This window comes from Oncorhynchus nerka, linkage group LG6 (genome assembly GCF_034236695.1).
Source record: "Oncorhynchus nerka isolate Pitt River linkage group LG6, Oner_Uvic_2.0, whole genome shotgun sequence".
Taxonomy (NCBI): domain Eukaryota; kingdom Metazoa; phylum Chordata; class Actinopteri; order Salmoniformes; family Salmonidae; genus Oncorhynchus; species Oncorhynchus nerka.
In genome coordinates this window covers 85511771-85528030 of record NC_088401.1, presented here as the reverse complement: position 1 = coordinate 85528030, position 16260 = coordinate 85511771, and the positions used below count along the sequence as shown (strand labels likewise).

The 16260-nt window shown below is 45.6% G+C and overlaps 1 protein-coding gene across 2 annotated transcripts in view; it reads right to left on the bottom strand.

The window, feature by feature from the left end:
* Positions 1-16260, bottom strand: part of LOC115120934 (protocadherin-11 X-linked-like) — a 324301-nt gene that overhangs the window by 282175 nt on the left and 25866 nt on the right. Inside the window, exons 3-4 of one of the 2 annotated variants that reach the window (XM_029649920.2) lie at positions 13344-15830; positions 1991-3529 (exon numbers count right to left, since the gene is read on the bottom strand). In XM_029649920.2, coding sequence (XP_029505780.1) covers positions 3446-3529; positions 13344-15830 — 2571 coding nt within the window. In that variant the 3' untranslated portion in view covers positions 1991-3445. Of the gene's footprint in view, positions 1-1990; positions 3530-13343; positions 15831-16260 lie in introns of those variants that run through there. The other variant, XM_065019983.1, reaches the window with a different exon arrangement.

Below are 16260 nucleotides of genomic sequence, written 5' to 3'. Positions count from 1 at the left end.
GTGGAGCTGTCTCGCTGACTCTAACTGACGGGGCGGCAGGTAGCCTAGTGGTTAGTGCGTTGGGACTAGTAACCGATAGGCTGCTTGGACGATCGAATCCCCGAGCTGACAATCTGTCGTTCTGCCCCTGAACAAGGCAGTTAACCCAATGTTCCTAGGCTGTCATTGGAAATAAGAATTTGTTCTTAAAACTGACTTTCCTATTTGAATAAAGATACAAAAAAACATGGTGCTCTGCTATGAAGCTGTCTAACTGACTCTAGTACAGGTTAAACCATGGTGCTCTACTGATAAACTGTCTATCTGACTCTAGTACACGTTAAATCATGGTGCTCTGCTATGAAGCTGTCTAACTGACTCTAGTACAGGTTAAACCATGGTGCTCTACTGATAAACTGTCTATCTGACTCTGAAGTTAAACCTGTCTAAACTGTCTATCTGACTCTAGTACAGGTTAAACCATGTGTGCTCTAACTGATACAGGTTAAACCATGGTGCTATACTGTCTATCTGACTCTAGTACAGGTTAAAACCATGAAGCTGCTCTGACTCTGAGGTTAAACTGGTCTATCTGTCTAACTGACTAGTACAGGTTAAACCATGGTGCTATACTGATAAACTGTCTATCTGACTCTAGTACAGGTTAAACCATGGTGCTCTGCTATGAAGCTGTCTAACTGACTCTAGTACAGGTTAAACCATGGTGCTCTGCTATGAAGCTGTCTAACTGACTCTAGTACAGGTTAAACCATGGTGCTCTACTGATAAACTGTCTATCTGACTCTAGTACAGGTTAAACCATGGTGCTCTACTGATAAACTGTCTATCTGACTCTAGTACAGGTTAAACCATGGTGCTCTACTGATAAACTGTCTATCTGACTCTAGTACAGGTTAAACCATGGTGCTCTACTGATAAACTGTCTATCTGACTCTAGTACAGGTTAAACCATGGTGCTCTACTGTGCTCTGCTAAACCATGCTCAGATAAACTGTCTATCTGACTCTAGTACAGGTTAAACCATGGTGCTCTACTGATAAACTGTCTATCTGACTCTAGTACAGGTTAAACCATGGTGCTCTGCTATGCAGCTGTCTATCTGACTCTAGTACAGGTTAAACCATGGTGCTCTACTGATAAACTGTCTAACTGACTCTAGTACAGGTTAAACCATGGTGCTCTACTGATAAACTGTCTATCTGACTCTAGTACAGGTTAAACCATGGTGCTCTGCTATGCAGCTGTCTATCTGACTCTAGTACAGGTTAAACCATGGTGCTCTACTGATAAGCTGTCTATCTGACTCTAGTATACTAAGGTTAAACCATGGTGCTCTGCTATGAAGCTGTCTAACTGACTCTAGTACACGTTAAACCATGGTGCTCTACTGATAAACTGTCTATCTGACTCTAGTATACTAAGGTTAAACCATGGTGCTCTGCTATGAAGCTGTCTATCTGACTCTAGTATACTAAGGTTAAACCATGGTGCTCTGCTATGAAGCTGTCTATCTGACTCTAGTACAGGTTAAACCATGGTGCTCTGCTATGAAGCTGTCTATCTGACTCTAGTACAGGTTAAACCATGGTGCTCTGCTATGAAGCTGTCTATCTGACTCTAGTACAGGTTAAATCATGGTGCTCTGCTATGAAGCTGTCTAACTGACTCTAGTACAGGTTAAACCATGGTGCTCTACTGATAAACTGTCTATCTGACTCTAGTATACTAAGGTTAAATCATGGTGCTCTGCTATGAAGCTGTCTATCTGACTCTAGTACAGGTTAAACCATGGTGCTCTACTGATAAACTGTCTATCTGACTCTAGTATACTAAGGTTAAATCATGGTGCTCTGCTATGAAGCTGTCTATCTGACTCTAGTACAGGTTAAACCATGGTGCTCTGCTATGAAGCTGTCTAACTGACTCTAGTACAGGTTAAATCATGGTGCTCTGCTGATAAACTGTATATCTGACTCTAGTACAGGTTAAATCATGGTGCTCTGCTATGAAGCTGTTTATCTGACTCTAGTACAGGTTAAATCATGGTGCTCTGCTATGAAGCTGTCTAACTGACTCTAGTACAGGTTAAACCATGGTGCTCTGCTATGAAGCTGTCTAACTGACTCTAGTACAGGTTAAACCATGGTCCTCTTTTATGAACCAAGCCATTCAGTCCCTTGTGATTGTGGCTCAAAGTAGTAAACTCTATTATGAGGTACAATTCCCTACTGTCCCACGGTGACAATCAGTAGACAATGTGGTGTTCCAGTCCAGTGGGCCATGCGCTAGCCACACTCTTCAGTACTAACAGTTAGCTGTGGTGTTCCAGTCCAGTGGGCCATATATATTAACACTAGCCACGCTCTTCACTGCTAACACTAACTGTGGCACTGTAAGTGTATGGGATGATACGAGGTGATCATTGACATAAAAGTACAGAACAGTCACATAGTAGGCCCATGAGCAGTAGGCCAATTTGCTGTAGGCCTATTAGCAGTAGGCCAATTTGCATTAAGGCCCATTTGCATTAGGCCAAGATTGCAGCATCATACATTACAAGTCACTATATCCATGAGCCCCCCCCCCAAAAAAAATAGCGAATTCAATCGATTCAAAAGCAAGTGAAATAAAATAGCCTCTTGGCACACTCTTAGAAAAAAAGGTGTTATCTAGTACATTAAAGGGTACTTCAGCTGTCCCCACAGGAGAACCCTTTGAAGAACCCTTTTTGGTTCCAGGTAAAAATCCTTCTGAGTTTCATGTAGGAGCCTTTCCACAGAGGGTTCTACATGGAATCTCGAAGAGTTCTAACAATCCAGAAGAGTTCTAACTGGAACCAAAAAAAAGGGTTCTACATGGAATCCAGAAGAGTTCTAACTGGAACCAAAAAAAAAAGGGTTCTACCTGGAACCAAGAAAGGTTCTGCCTATGGGAACAACCTTAGAAACCCATACGGAACCCTTATTTCTAAGAGTGTAGGTCAAACTTTACTCAAACAGAATCAATAAATATAAACAAAGTCAACTCTGTGATCAATATACATAATATACATACATCTAAACATACAGTACAGAATAACTGTTCATTATATTTACAGGGCGGTGGGTCATACCGTGTGTCATCATCTAGGAGATAGATACGAGATAAGTGATGCTATAGGGTTTCTGTGAAGTATTTCAAACCTCCTACATGATTAACAAGTAGAGCTTTGTCAAGTTTCAGGCAGGCAACAACGTGTCTTCATTTCGGTGAAAATTATTCAAGTAAATACTTCTTTTTTTTTTTCGCCCACAAAAAAAATAAATCAAACAAATTAACATATTCCTTTTGATGGTTGGTGTTTTGAGGCTGTAGAGACTGTATAGTATGAGATTCACCTCTTCGTCTGTGCCTTCCTCCCTCTCTCTCTCTCTCCCTCTCTCTTTCTCTCTCTAGGTACTGGCAGCTAGAGATTGATTTTTATCCTGTGGCAGCGACTTGTACCTGAGCCACAGAGTGTGTCATAGAGTGGTGGTTTCAGTGCCGTCTCCTGTAATATAGAGAGACAGACAGATATAGGGAGATTGAAGTTACAATATAATCCAGCTCTTAGAAATCTAATCTGTAGTAGCTGTTAAACTCTATTACACTCGGAACAGTGAATACAAATCTCTAGATCATTTGTATTCAATTTAAAAAATACAAAAAAAGCATTCTTCAAGACACACCTGACAATCAGGTATAATTTCCTCGCCAGATGAAGTCCTTGAAGAATACTACATGAGAGCATAAGCGTGTGCATTTTACTGTGATTATCAGAGCATGCAATTCTCTTCAACTGATTTAGCTCCAAATGTGAAATGACATCCACCACCCTACTGCAACACTTCGTTTTAACCCTGAAAACAGCATTTGTCTCGTACTTTAAACCTTTCTCTGGCGCCCTACAGTAAGGTCCTCTGATAGGTACACGTCTGAAATTCATTTGGTCTGCCCCAAAACTACAAAAAAGACACATCTCCCGATATCTGGATGATCACGTTGAATCTGATCTTGCGCAGCTGCTTACATTAGGCATATTGATTATAGAAGCACTGACTTTTGCGCAAAAGAAAAACTGTTGCACGTGAAATTTCATGTGATTTTTCTATATGTGAAATCATGTGATTTTTCTGTAAGGGTAACCGTAACATTTAGCTAGAGTGATTGTTTTAGGAACATATTGTAAATTTACCACAACAACATAATCACGTCCGCAATCCTTTCAAATGTTCATGTTCTGAGATCATAAGTTAAATGGTAATGTCTGTGTACAGTATGTTAAGTATGAGTATGTTAATAGGGCCTGCTAGCTAGGAAAAATACACAGATCACAGGAGGTTGGGTCTGACATCAACAACTGACCTGGTATGCACTATGGCTCTGCTAGCTAGGAAAAATACACAGATCACAGGAGGGTTTGGTCTGACATCAACAACTGACCTGGTATGCACTATGGCCCTGTGGAATATAGGACAAACAAAAGAGCATATTGGCCTTTTTGCTGTTGCATATTCATACCCGTGTCTATGATCACTCAGCCAGCCAGGGAGGTTGCTCACTTGATCTGCCACAACTAAAGCACAGATGGAGACAGAGGTTTCCCTCACGTCACCGGGAGGGGATTGACCTCTAAACCTACCAGGCTGGGAACAGGGAGATAGACAGAGATAAAAGAAAAGGAAGGCAGATATGAGGGAGGGAATAAAAGAGAGAAGGGAAGCTAGGGAGAGAGGAAAAGAGGCTATGGTGCACTGAGCAGCATTGGATCCTACCAAACAAAGCTCTTAGGGTATTAAGATACCATATGGTGCCATAAATATGTCGTCTCTGAAGTCTTTTTTGACAAGCTTCCCTCTTTAGCGCCTACATCCATCTGACCTTCATCTGCAAATCTCCTGTGTCTCCTATTAGGATTCAATGATCGTTTTCTGTCATATCCTTTATCCTCTAGCTGCTTTAGGTAAGAGGTCAATGGAAGAGGCACGCAAAAGGAACTAAATCACTGTCTTTCACTTTCGTGAACAAATAAAAACATCACAATCTGCTTTATCCTGTATTTTGGACTTTTTGTATTACAGGTTTATGCTCAGGGAGATTGAGCGGTGTCAACTTGCCATATGCTGCTTTTGTTAAGGCCAGGCTGACTTGAACGGATCACAGTTGTGAATTCAACACTCGACAAAAACATTTTCATTTTACGAGATGAAGAAAAACATGAATGTTAATATTCTGGAGAACATTAGAGAATGTATCTGAACCGTATCAACGTTAAAAGAGGAATCTATTGGAGCGAGAGTTTACAGACAAGTCAAAAACTAGGAAGTTGTAGCCAGTATTGTCAGTCATTGGCTGTCAGAGGTCCAATAATATTAAAGACCTAGTATCTGCCAATGATATTTAGGTATACCTGATATAATCTTAACAAATCCTAAAGGACATTGACTTCTTTCCTCTTATATCTATTATCCTCTCCCGAAACCTAATTACAGAGATTTTAATCATATTGTATGATGAGTGATTAACCCTTTTATTCATTTAATTAACCTTTTGAGCTCTAGATTCTCACCAGACCCCTGCATTACTTCACATGTAGGCTTTGAATAAGCACACTTAGCTGTCACATCTAATGCCAACAGGGAGGCCCTACTTGTCAAAACGCTCCAGGTGACAGGAGATTACAACGGAGATAATAGATATACCATCGTCATTGACATCTCTAAGGTGGTGCTGGTCTTTCAGTTTGAACAACGCTGTCCCACTTTAGACCAAAAGCATGTGTTTGACAGAATCTGACCAAATATTATGACCAATAATTACGCCATCATAAGAAACAGAAAGTGATTAAACTCGCAATGCCTGACTAATAATTACCCCATAAGAAACAAATAATGATTGGATTCAACTCGCAAAGCCTTTTTCAGATTAGCAAAGCCCTGAAATACACAAGATAGAATATACTGATGGAACGGTTGATATGGCACATTACAAGGACGGAGGAGAACGTTGACTTAGTCATCAATCCATTCAAATTCAGATTAGCTTAAAGGAGAAATATTTCTCACTGACGAACAACATCAGTGACATGGAATATTTGAAATACCCCATTAATGTCACCCCCCCCCAAAACACAAAAGAATACATCAGAATTGTAAAACATTGGTTAAATATTTGTGCATATTTAAGGGGATATTTCAAGGCAGGGCATAACCAGTATGTGTGCAAAGCCATTCTGACAACTTGACAGGGAGCATTACAAACCCAAGTGAATTATATGTTCCTTAGTACGCTGTACTGGCCATGCAAGTAGGCTTATGTACAATGTCCCATGGCAGTGTTGCTTTTAAATGGGTTTTAAATTTTTAAAAAGTGGGTGGGGAAAATGAATATCTGCTCTGTGTGGGTGTCTCTTCAAATGTCTACATACTTAAAGCAACTGTGGAGAGTGATCCTGTGGGGTTGTGAGCATGGTGCTAATGGCAAGGTTGTGAGCATGGTGCTTGTAATGGCAAGGTTGTGAGCATGGTGCTTGTAATGGCAAGGTTGTGAGCATGGTGCTTGTAATGGCAAGGTTATGAGCATGGTGCTTGTAATGGCAAGGTTGTGGGCATGGTGCTTGTAATGGCAAGGTTGTGAGCATGGTGCTTGTAATGGCAAGGTTATGAGCATGGTGGCATGGTGCTTGTAATGGCAAGGTTGTGAGCATGGTGCTTGTAATGCAAGGTTGTAGCATGGTGCAAGGTTGTGAGCATGGTGCTTGTAATGGCAAGGTTATGAGCATGGTGCTTGTAATGGCAAGGTTGTGAGCATGGTGCTTGTAATGGCAAGGTTATGAGCATGGTGCTTGTAATGGCAAGGTTGTGAGCATGGTGCTTGTAATGGCAAGGTTGTGAGCATGGTGCTTGTAATGGCAAGGTTATGAGCATGGTGCTTGTAATGGCAAGGTTGTGAGCATGGTGCTTGTAATGGCAAGGTTGTGAGCATGGTGCTTGTAATGGCAAGGTTGTGAGCATGGTGCTTGTAATGGCAAGGTTGTGAGCATGGTGCTTGTAATGGCAAGGTTGTGAGCATGGTGCTTGTAATGGCAAGGTTGTGAGCATGGTGCTTGTAATGTCAAGGTTGTGGGTTTGATTCGCACAGTACAGAAAAAAAGTATAAAAAAGTATGCACTCACTACAGTAAAAATGTTCTAGTTAAGAGTTTCTGTTAAATGACTAAATTGTTAAATGATAGACAATGCTTGTGTAAGAACTATGCTACAAGGTATTTGAAAGGATTGAAACAATGAAGTCAAAATTTAAAAAAATCTCTTAAGAAGTACAAAATTCCCCCCCCAAAATTCCCCCCACTTCATCAAATACAATATTTTAAAGACGTATGATGAAACTACACCAGAGTGTGTTATTTTAGCAATAATTCTGAAAAAATATATATATATTATAATAATATATAATATATAATATATATATATATAAAGCAGTAAAAGATAAAACATGAAAAATTACAAACTATTTCCAGGACAATACTATTGTATTAGGCATCTAGAATTCACATGTATTTTCCTTTACAAACTCTGGGGGTGCCACAGGGTTAAATTCTCGGGCCAACTTTTCTCTGTATATATCAATGATGTCGCTCTTGCTGCTGGTGATTCTCTGATCCACCTCTACGCAGAAGACACCATTCTGTATACTTCTGGCCCTTCTTTGGACACTGTGTTAACTAACCTCCAGACGAGCTTCAATGCCATTACAACTCTCCTTCCGTGGCCTCCAACTGCTCTCAAATGTAAGTAAAACTAAATGCATGCTCTTCAACCGATCGCTGCCCGCACCTGCCCGCCCGTCCGGCATCACTACTCTGGACGGTTCTGACTTAGAATATGTGGACAACTTCAAATACCTAGGTGTTTGGTTAGACTGTAAACTCTCCTTCCAGACTTACATCAAACATCTCCAATCCAAAGTTACATCTAGAATTAGCTTCCTATTTTGCAACAAAGCATCCTTCACTCATGCTGCCAAACATACCCTCGTAAAACTGACCATCCTACCGATCCTTGACTTCGGCGAAGTCATTTACAAAATAGCCTCCAACTCTCTACTCAACAAATTGGATGCAGTCTATCACAGTGCCATCCGTTTTGTCACCAAAGCCCCATATACTGCCCACCACTGGGACCTGTATGCTCTCGTTGGCTGGCCCTCACTTCATACTCGTCGCCAAACCCACTGGCTCCAGGTCATCTACAAGTCTTTGCTAGGTAAAGCTCCGCCTTATCTTAGCTCTGGTCACCATAGCAGCACCCACCCGTAGCACGCGCTCCAGCAGGTATATCTCACTGGTCACCCCCAAAGCCAATTCATCATTTGGCTGCCTTTCATTCCAGATCTCTGCTGCCAATGACTGGAACACACTGCAAAAATCACTGAAGCTGGAGACTCATATCTCCCTCACTAGCTTTAAGCACCAGCTGTCAGAGCAGCTCACAGATCACTGCACCGTTACATAGCGCCTCTGTAAATAGCCCATCCAACTACCTCATCCCCATACTGTATTTATTTATTTATTGCTCTTTTGCACACAAGTATCTCTACTTTCCTCTGTACATCTATCACTCCAGTGTTTAATTGGTATATTGTAATTACTTTGCCACCATGGCCTATTTATTGCCTTATCTTACCACATTTGCACACACTGTATATAGGCTTTTTCTACTGTATTATTGACTGTATGTTTGTTAATTCCATTGTATAACACTGTGTTGTTGTATGTGTCGAACTGCTTTGCTTTATTCTTGGCCAGGTCGCAGTTGTAAACGAGAGTATGTTCTCAACTAGCCTAAAATAAAGGTGAAATAAAATAAATAAATAACTTACTATTTGAATGAATCCCATGTTATAACCTTGTTTCCAAAATGTCTCAAATGTACAATAGTACCCTGTCCTCCTCCTAAACAACAGTTGATGTATAATGGCGTAGTTACTGTATCTATACCACACCATAACGACAACCAATGATGAACCCTAACCTATATAAATAGTGTATCTATACCGCACCATAACAAATACTAATGATGAACCCTAACCTATATCAATACTTTCTCTACCACACTACCCACCTTCTATCTAACTACATTTTTGTACTGCTATTTACACCATTCAAGAATGCAATTAAAGATTCTAATGAATTGGTCCCAATTTGCCCCAAGATTCTAATGAATTGGTCCCAAGCCCCCTGACACTCTCTAGGTACCGCCTCCTCCTATTGGTCCTAAGCCTCCATCTAGCTACCCACTCCTCCTATTGGTCCCAAGCCCCGTAATGCTACTCCCCCCCCCTCCTTTTGGTTCAAAGCCCCGTCAAGCTACCCCCTCCTCCTTTTGTTTCCAAGCCCCGTCTAGCTCCATCTCCTCTTATTCGTCCCAAGCCCTCGTTTAGCTACCCCCTCGTCCTATTGGTCCCAAACCTCAATCTAGCTACCTCCTCTGTCTATTGGTCCTAATCCTCCATCTAGCTAACTCCACTTTCTACTGGTCCAAAGCCTCCATTTAGCTACCTCCACTTTCTATTGGTCCAAAGCCTCCATCAAAATCCCTCCTCTTTCAATTGGTCCCAAGCCTCAAACTAGTTACACCTCCTGATATTGTTCCCAAGCCTCCATCTTGCTACACCCTTGCCCTATTGGTCCCAACCCTCCATCTAGCTACCTCTGCTTTCTTTTGGTCCTAAGCCTCCATCTAGCTACCTCTGCTTTCTTTTGGTCCTAAGCCTCCATCTCGCTACCTCCTACTACCAGTGTTTCCAAGCCTCCATATCTCGCTCCTTCCACTTATTATTGGTACCAAACCTCCATATAGCTACCCCCTCCTGCTATTTGTCCAAAGCCTCCATCTAGCTACCCCCTCCTCCTATTGGTCCCAAGCCTCCATTTAGATACCCCATGCTCCTATTGGTCCCAAGCCTCCATCGAGCAACCTTCGATTTCTATTAGTCCCAAGCCTCCGTCTAGCTACCCCCTCCTCCTATTGGTCCCAATCCTCCATCTAGCTACCGCCTCTTTCTATTGGTCCCAATCCTCCATTTAGCTACCACCTATTTCTATTGGAAAAGCCTCCATCTAGCTACCTCCACTTTCTATTGGTCCCAAGCCTCCATCTAGCTACCTCCAAATAGTTTTGGTCCCAAGCCTCCATCTAGCTACCTCCTTCTCCTATTGGTACTAAGCCTCCATCTAAATCCCTCGTATTTCTAATTGTGCCAAGCCTCACCTTGCCTCCATCTAGCTACCTCTTGATATTGCCTCTATCTAGCTACATCCTTCTCCTATTGGTCCCAAGCCTCCATATAGCTACCTACTCTTTCTATTGATCCCAAGCCTCCATCTAGCTACCTCCCCCTCCTATTGGTCCCCAAGCCTCCATCTAGCTACACCCTCTTCCTATTGGTCCCAAGCCTCCATCTAGCTTCCCCCTCTTCCTATTGGTCCCAAGCCTCCATCTAGCTACCTCCACCTCCTATTGGTCCCCAAGCTTCCATCTAGCTACCTCCTCTTTCTATTGGCCCTAAGCCTCCATCTAGCTACCTCCTCCTCCTATTGGTCCCAAGCCTCCATCTAGCTGCCTCCTCTTTCTATTGTTCCTAAGCCTTGATCTAGCTACCTCCTCTTTCCATTGGTCCCAAGTCTCCATCCAGCTACCCCGTCCTCCCATTGGTTCCAAGCCTCCATCTAAATCCCTCCTCTTTCTATTGTTCCCAACCCTCAATCTAGCTACCTCCTCTTTCTATTGGTCCCAAGCTTTTATCTAGCTACTTCCTCATTCTATTGGTCCCAAGGCTCCATCTATTGACCTCCTCTTTCTATTGGTCCCTAGTTTCCATCTTGCTATCTCCTCCTGCTATTGTTTCCAAGCCTTTATTTTTACCTTGATCTTAGTGACCCACCATATCAGTCTCCATCCCATAGAGCCCCGCCCCTCTCTGCTCTGCTCTGCTCCGCCCCGCTCTGCTTTGCACCGCCCCACTCTGCTTTGCTCTGCTCTGCTCCGCCCCGCTCTGCTCTGCTCCGCCCCGCTCTGCTTTGCACCGCCCCACTCTGCTCTGCTCCGCCCCACTCTGCTCTGCTCCGCCCCGCTCTGCTTTGCACCGCCCCACTCTGCTTTGCTCTGCTCCGCCCCGCTCTGCTCTGCTCTGCCCCGCTCTGCCCCGCTCCGCTCTGCTCCGCCTTGCTCTGCTCTGCTCCGCCCCACTCTGCTCTGCTCCGCCCCACTCTGCTCTGCTCCGCCCCGCTCTGCTTTGCACCGCCCCACTCTGCTCTGCTCCGCCCCACTCTGCTCTGCTCCGCCCCGCTCTGCTCTGCCCCGCTCTGCCCCGCTCCGCTCTGCTCCGCCTTGCTCTGCTCTGCTCTGCACCGCCCCGCTCTGCTCTGCACCGCCCCACTCTGCTCTGCTCCGCCCCACTCTGCTCTGCTCCGCCCCGCTCTGCTTTGCACCGCCCCACTCTGCTTTGCTCTGCTCCGCCCCGCTCTGCTCTGCTCCGCCCCGCTCTGCCCCGCTCCGCTCTGCTCCGCCTTGCTCTGCTCTGCTCCGCCCCACTCTGCTCTGCTCCGCCCCACTCTGCTCTGCTCCGCCCCACTCTGCTCTGCTCCGCCCCGCTCTGCTTTGCACCGCCCCACTCTGCTTTGCTCTGCTCCGCCCGCTCTGCTCTGCCCCGCTCCGCTCTGCTCCCCTTGCTCGCTCTGCTCGCCCCTCCTGCTCTGCTCTGCTCTGCTCTGCTCCCCCACTCTGCTCTGCCCCACTCTGCTTTGCACCGCCCCTCTCTGCTCTGCTCTGCTCTGCCCCACTCTTCTCCACCCCTCTCTGCTCATCCCCTCTTTGCTCTGCCCCGCTCTGCTCTGCTCCTACCCACTCTGCTCTGCTCCGACCCGCTCTGCTCTGCTCCGACCCGCTCTGCTCTGCTCCGACCCACTCTGCTCTGCTCCGACCCGCTCTGCTCTGCTCCGACCCGCTCTGCTCCGACCCACTCTGCTCTGCCCCACTCTGCTCTGCTCTGCCCCACTATGCTCTGGTCTGCCCCACTCTGCTCTGCTCTGCCCCACTCTGCTCTGCTCTGCCCCTCCCCTCTCTGCTCATCCCCTCTCTCCCCCGCCCCACTCTGCTCTGCTCTGCCCCACTCTGCTCTGCACCGCCCCTCTCTGCTCATCCCCTCTCTGCTCATCCCCTCTCTGCACCGCCCCACTCTGCTCTGCACCGCCCCTCTCTGCTCACCCCCTCTCTGCTCATCCCCTCTCTGCACCGCCCCACTCTGCTCTGCACCGCCCCTCTCTGCTCATCCCCTTTCTGCACCGCCCCACTCTGCTCTGCTCCACCTCCCTTACCTCTGATTTACATATATTTCCCTGGGCTGCTGTTATATTTTAGGGTACTTCGCATTTGGCACATCTCTTAGGGAATCATAAGCCTCAGACCAAACCCTAGCATTCAAATGAGCCTTGCTTTTGCCTTTTGCTTTGCTCTCTGCCTCACACTCACAAAGCCTTCAGCGCCTTCACAGTAAAGACGCCACTTCTCCAGCACGCAACCAATATCTGGGATTATTTAATGAGGTCTTATTATTCTGTAGTATAGTGGCACTCTTGGGGGATACATGTCCTACTATTTCAGTGGAAAGTGAACAGCTGATTAAACCCAACATTTATCTGTTAAGCTGATGACTGTCAAATCAAAGACTCTATGTTTGGTTTTCTCTGTCTGTCAGACATGCTAGTTTTTTTTCAGGTGTGTCAATCAAAAAAGCTTAGCGTTGCTATAATCCATTGGTCCTCAGCAAATACAGCTGTGCAGAGTTCAATTAGTAGCGTGGCCGACTTGATTCTCCCTCAAGCATGCTATTACTCTGCCACCAGCCTTTCTCACTTAATATTCTCATTTAACACTGGTTCCCACCATTCCACTGCCTCAATTATACTTTTAAGTGGAACATTAACCCAAATAAGGTTAAAGTTTTTTTGGGGACATCTAGTACAAGATAGCAAAGGGAGGTATAATCTGTCTTCGTTTTTTTCCTCTTTCTGGGAAGTAAAGATAGATTTCATTTGGTTGAAGTTTCTTGGCCAGACTTCAGTTCTCTACTTCCTCTCTGAGGTATTCTTCCTCAATATTCAATGCTGATGACATTAATGCACATGTGACTTTTCTTGTGTGGTTCATTCTTCCGGCTCCCTCCCGCTGCTACCCATCACCCTCCATCTTATCAACAAAGGTACAGTGGTACGGGGGAGTGGGAGTGGAAACAGTAGGTGGCTTTAGAAAATAAGTTATGAATTACCTGTCTGGTGTGGATTTGCCCAGAAGTCTTGAATCCCCCCTGACAGCTGCACTCTGAGACCGAGTACGGGTCTGAGCTGGTGGAGGAGCACTTGGAGTGCGAGTCACAGCCCACCACAAACGTGTTGTCTAGCGGGAGCTCCTGAATCACGTGGTGTTTATTGGGCGCCATCGGGGTCTCTGGTTTGATTTGGAAGGTTGGCTGGGGGGAGGCAGACTTGTAATGCTTGGCTAAATCTGGGCTGTCAGGTTTGAAGGTGGTCGGCGTAGTGGCCCAGTTGTATTTCCCCATGGTCTGCTCATCTAGCTCCACAGGCAGGTCCAGGGTTCCATTAATGTGCTCCTGGCTGGGATCATCAGGCTTGGATTCTTCTATGGTGACAAAGTTCAAGAGGAGGCTCTTAGGGGATCTCTTCTTTTTCTTCTTTTTCTTCTTGATTTGACGGTTCTCCTGGTTGGGCGACACCCACTCGCCGCTCTGCTTGCCCTTCTGCACCACTTTGTGCCTGGGCGTCTGACGGCAGCGCACCAAGGCCGTCACAAAGATGACTAAGATAACTGTCATAGTCCCAGCTATAATAGCGATGACAACAATCACGTATCCGTTGGCTTGGGGTGTGACCTCACTGTCTCCCACGTTACGGTCCAATGGAGTCTCCAAGCTCTTACGTAGCTGCTCTTGAATGAACGTAGCGTTGGATACAGTCTCGTTAATGAACAGGTGAATGAGGGCGATTGCGTGTAAGGACTCTGGCTGGCCCAGGTCTTTGACTTTCACCACTAGCCTGTGTAAACCCTGATCGGCTGAGACTATCTTCTCCTGCAGAGTTATATTACCAGTTGTTTTGTCTATGGCAAACAGCCCTCTTGGTGATCCCCCAATGATGCTGTACTGCAGCTCAGCATTCATGCCAGTGTCATTGTCTATAGCGAACACCCTGGTAACCACAGACCCAGGGCTGGTGGTAGACTGGACCAGATCGTAAGAGTAGTTGGACGAGGGGATAACAAAAACGGGTCGATTGTCATTGACATCCACAACGTTTATGGTGACCTTGGCGTATGAAGTGCTGGGTGGTTGCCCTCCGTCTATAGCCTTCACCATAAAAGTGTATGAGCTCTGCTGCTCTCTATCAAACGTGAGGTTGGGTTTGATTACACCGGTCTGGGGATCAATAAGGAAATTGTCTTTCCCATTCAGGATGGACAGTGTTATGACGGAGTTGTCACCTGCGTCAGAATCTGTGACGGTGATCAGGCCCACGGTCCCGTACAGAGGCAGGTTCTCAGGCACATAGAAGTTATACTCAGGATGGGTGAAAGCTGGGCTGTTGTCGTTGAGGTCCTGCACTATTAACCTCACTGTGACATTGCTCTGCAGGGAAGTAGACCCATTGTCCCTTGCCATGACAGTGAACGAATACTTCTCCTGCTTCTCTCTGTCCAGGCGTTTGCCAACGGAGAGGATTCCTGACCGTCTATCTATGTTAAACCCATCAGGAGCGTCAGGGCCAAGAGAATAAATAATCTCTGCATTATGTCCGCTGTCGGCATCCGTGGCACTGATCTTTATGAGCTGCGTGGATGGATCATTGTTCTCTGGTATGGACAGCTGAATCTCAGGTTGAGGGAAGATGGGAGCGTTGTCATTCTCGTCCTTAATTTTTATTAAAACCATCGCTGACGTGTTCAAAGGAGGCTTCCCTGAATCCGACGCTACTATCTTAATTGCATATTCCCTGGTTGTTTCGTAATCTAAGGGGGCCGCAGTCTCCAGCAGGAACTGGTCATTAAAGACTGGCTTTAACCTGAAAGGAACGTCATGGTCAGTGTAACAAGTCACTTTGCCGTTCAGATCCGAGTCCTTGTCCGTCACTGTAATTAGGGCTATTTTTGTGTTGAGAGGAGCATTCTCTGACAGTAGAACCGTTCCATTTACAAGGTTCATTATATACCGAGTGTCTATGGACGGAACGTTGTCATTAATGTCCGTTACGTTGACGATAACCGTAGCTCTGGAGGGAGTGGAGCTGCCGTCGCTGGCCAGGACGATGAGTTTGTGGACTGGAGTGGCTTCTCTGTCTAAGGGCTGCTTGACAGTGATCAGCCCGGTGGTGCTGTCTATGGAAAAATGCCTCTTGGTGGATGAGGAGATCTGGTTGGAGAAGGAGAAGTGGATCTGGGCGTTGGAGCCGAGGTCTGCGTCTGTGGCGTGGAGTTGGGTGACGGAGGTTCCAATGGGGGCGTTCTCAGGGATGTTCACCTCCACCTCACTGTCCTTGAAGACCGGTCGATTGTCGTTGACGTCGGAGATGGTGACCTGGAGGATGGCCGTGCTGGACTTGGGTGGCGTTCCTCCGTCCTCCACCTTGATCTTCATGACGAAGGTGTCCTTCTGCTCGCGGTCCAGGCTCTGCTGGACGATCAGCTGAGGCCATCTGTCTCCCTCTGGGGTCTCGATGATGTCTAGGCCAAACTCACTTACACTCTGTATAGACAGGGAGAAGAACAAAGATAATTTGTGAGTTTCAGTCATATTTTACTGGACTACATGAAACTACTGTGCTGTCCTGTACATCCTGGACTATGTTACTAATTGCTTAGTTATTCATCAGTGTGAGGGTGTATGCATTCATAGCCTGATTTCTGGTCATTTCACATGCATTTCACCTGAACATTACTATCTTGTATGACATGTGATACACTGCAATATCCTACTAGTGGTCCTGTAATCTGGCACTAGACTCACACAGCTGGTTTCCAGAATCAACACAAATAAGCTGTAGTTTGTTTTAGTTTCAACAGATGTTTGCTCTCTCTGCAGCAAAACACTTTGGGGAGAAAGTACTTTAATTGTATTAGCAACGGTGGGAAAAAGCACCCAGCTGCCAGACTTGAGTAAAAGTAAAGATATATTT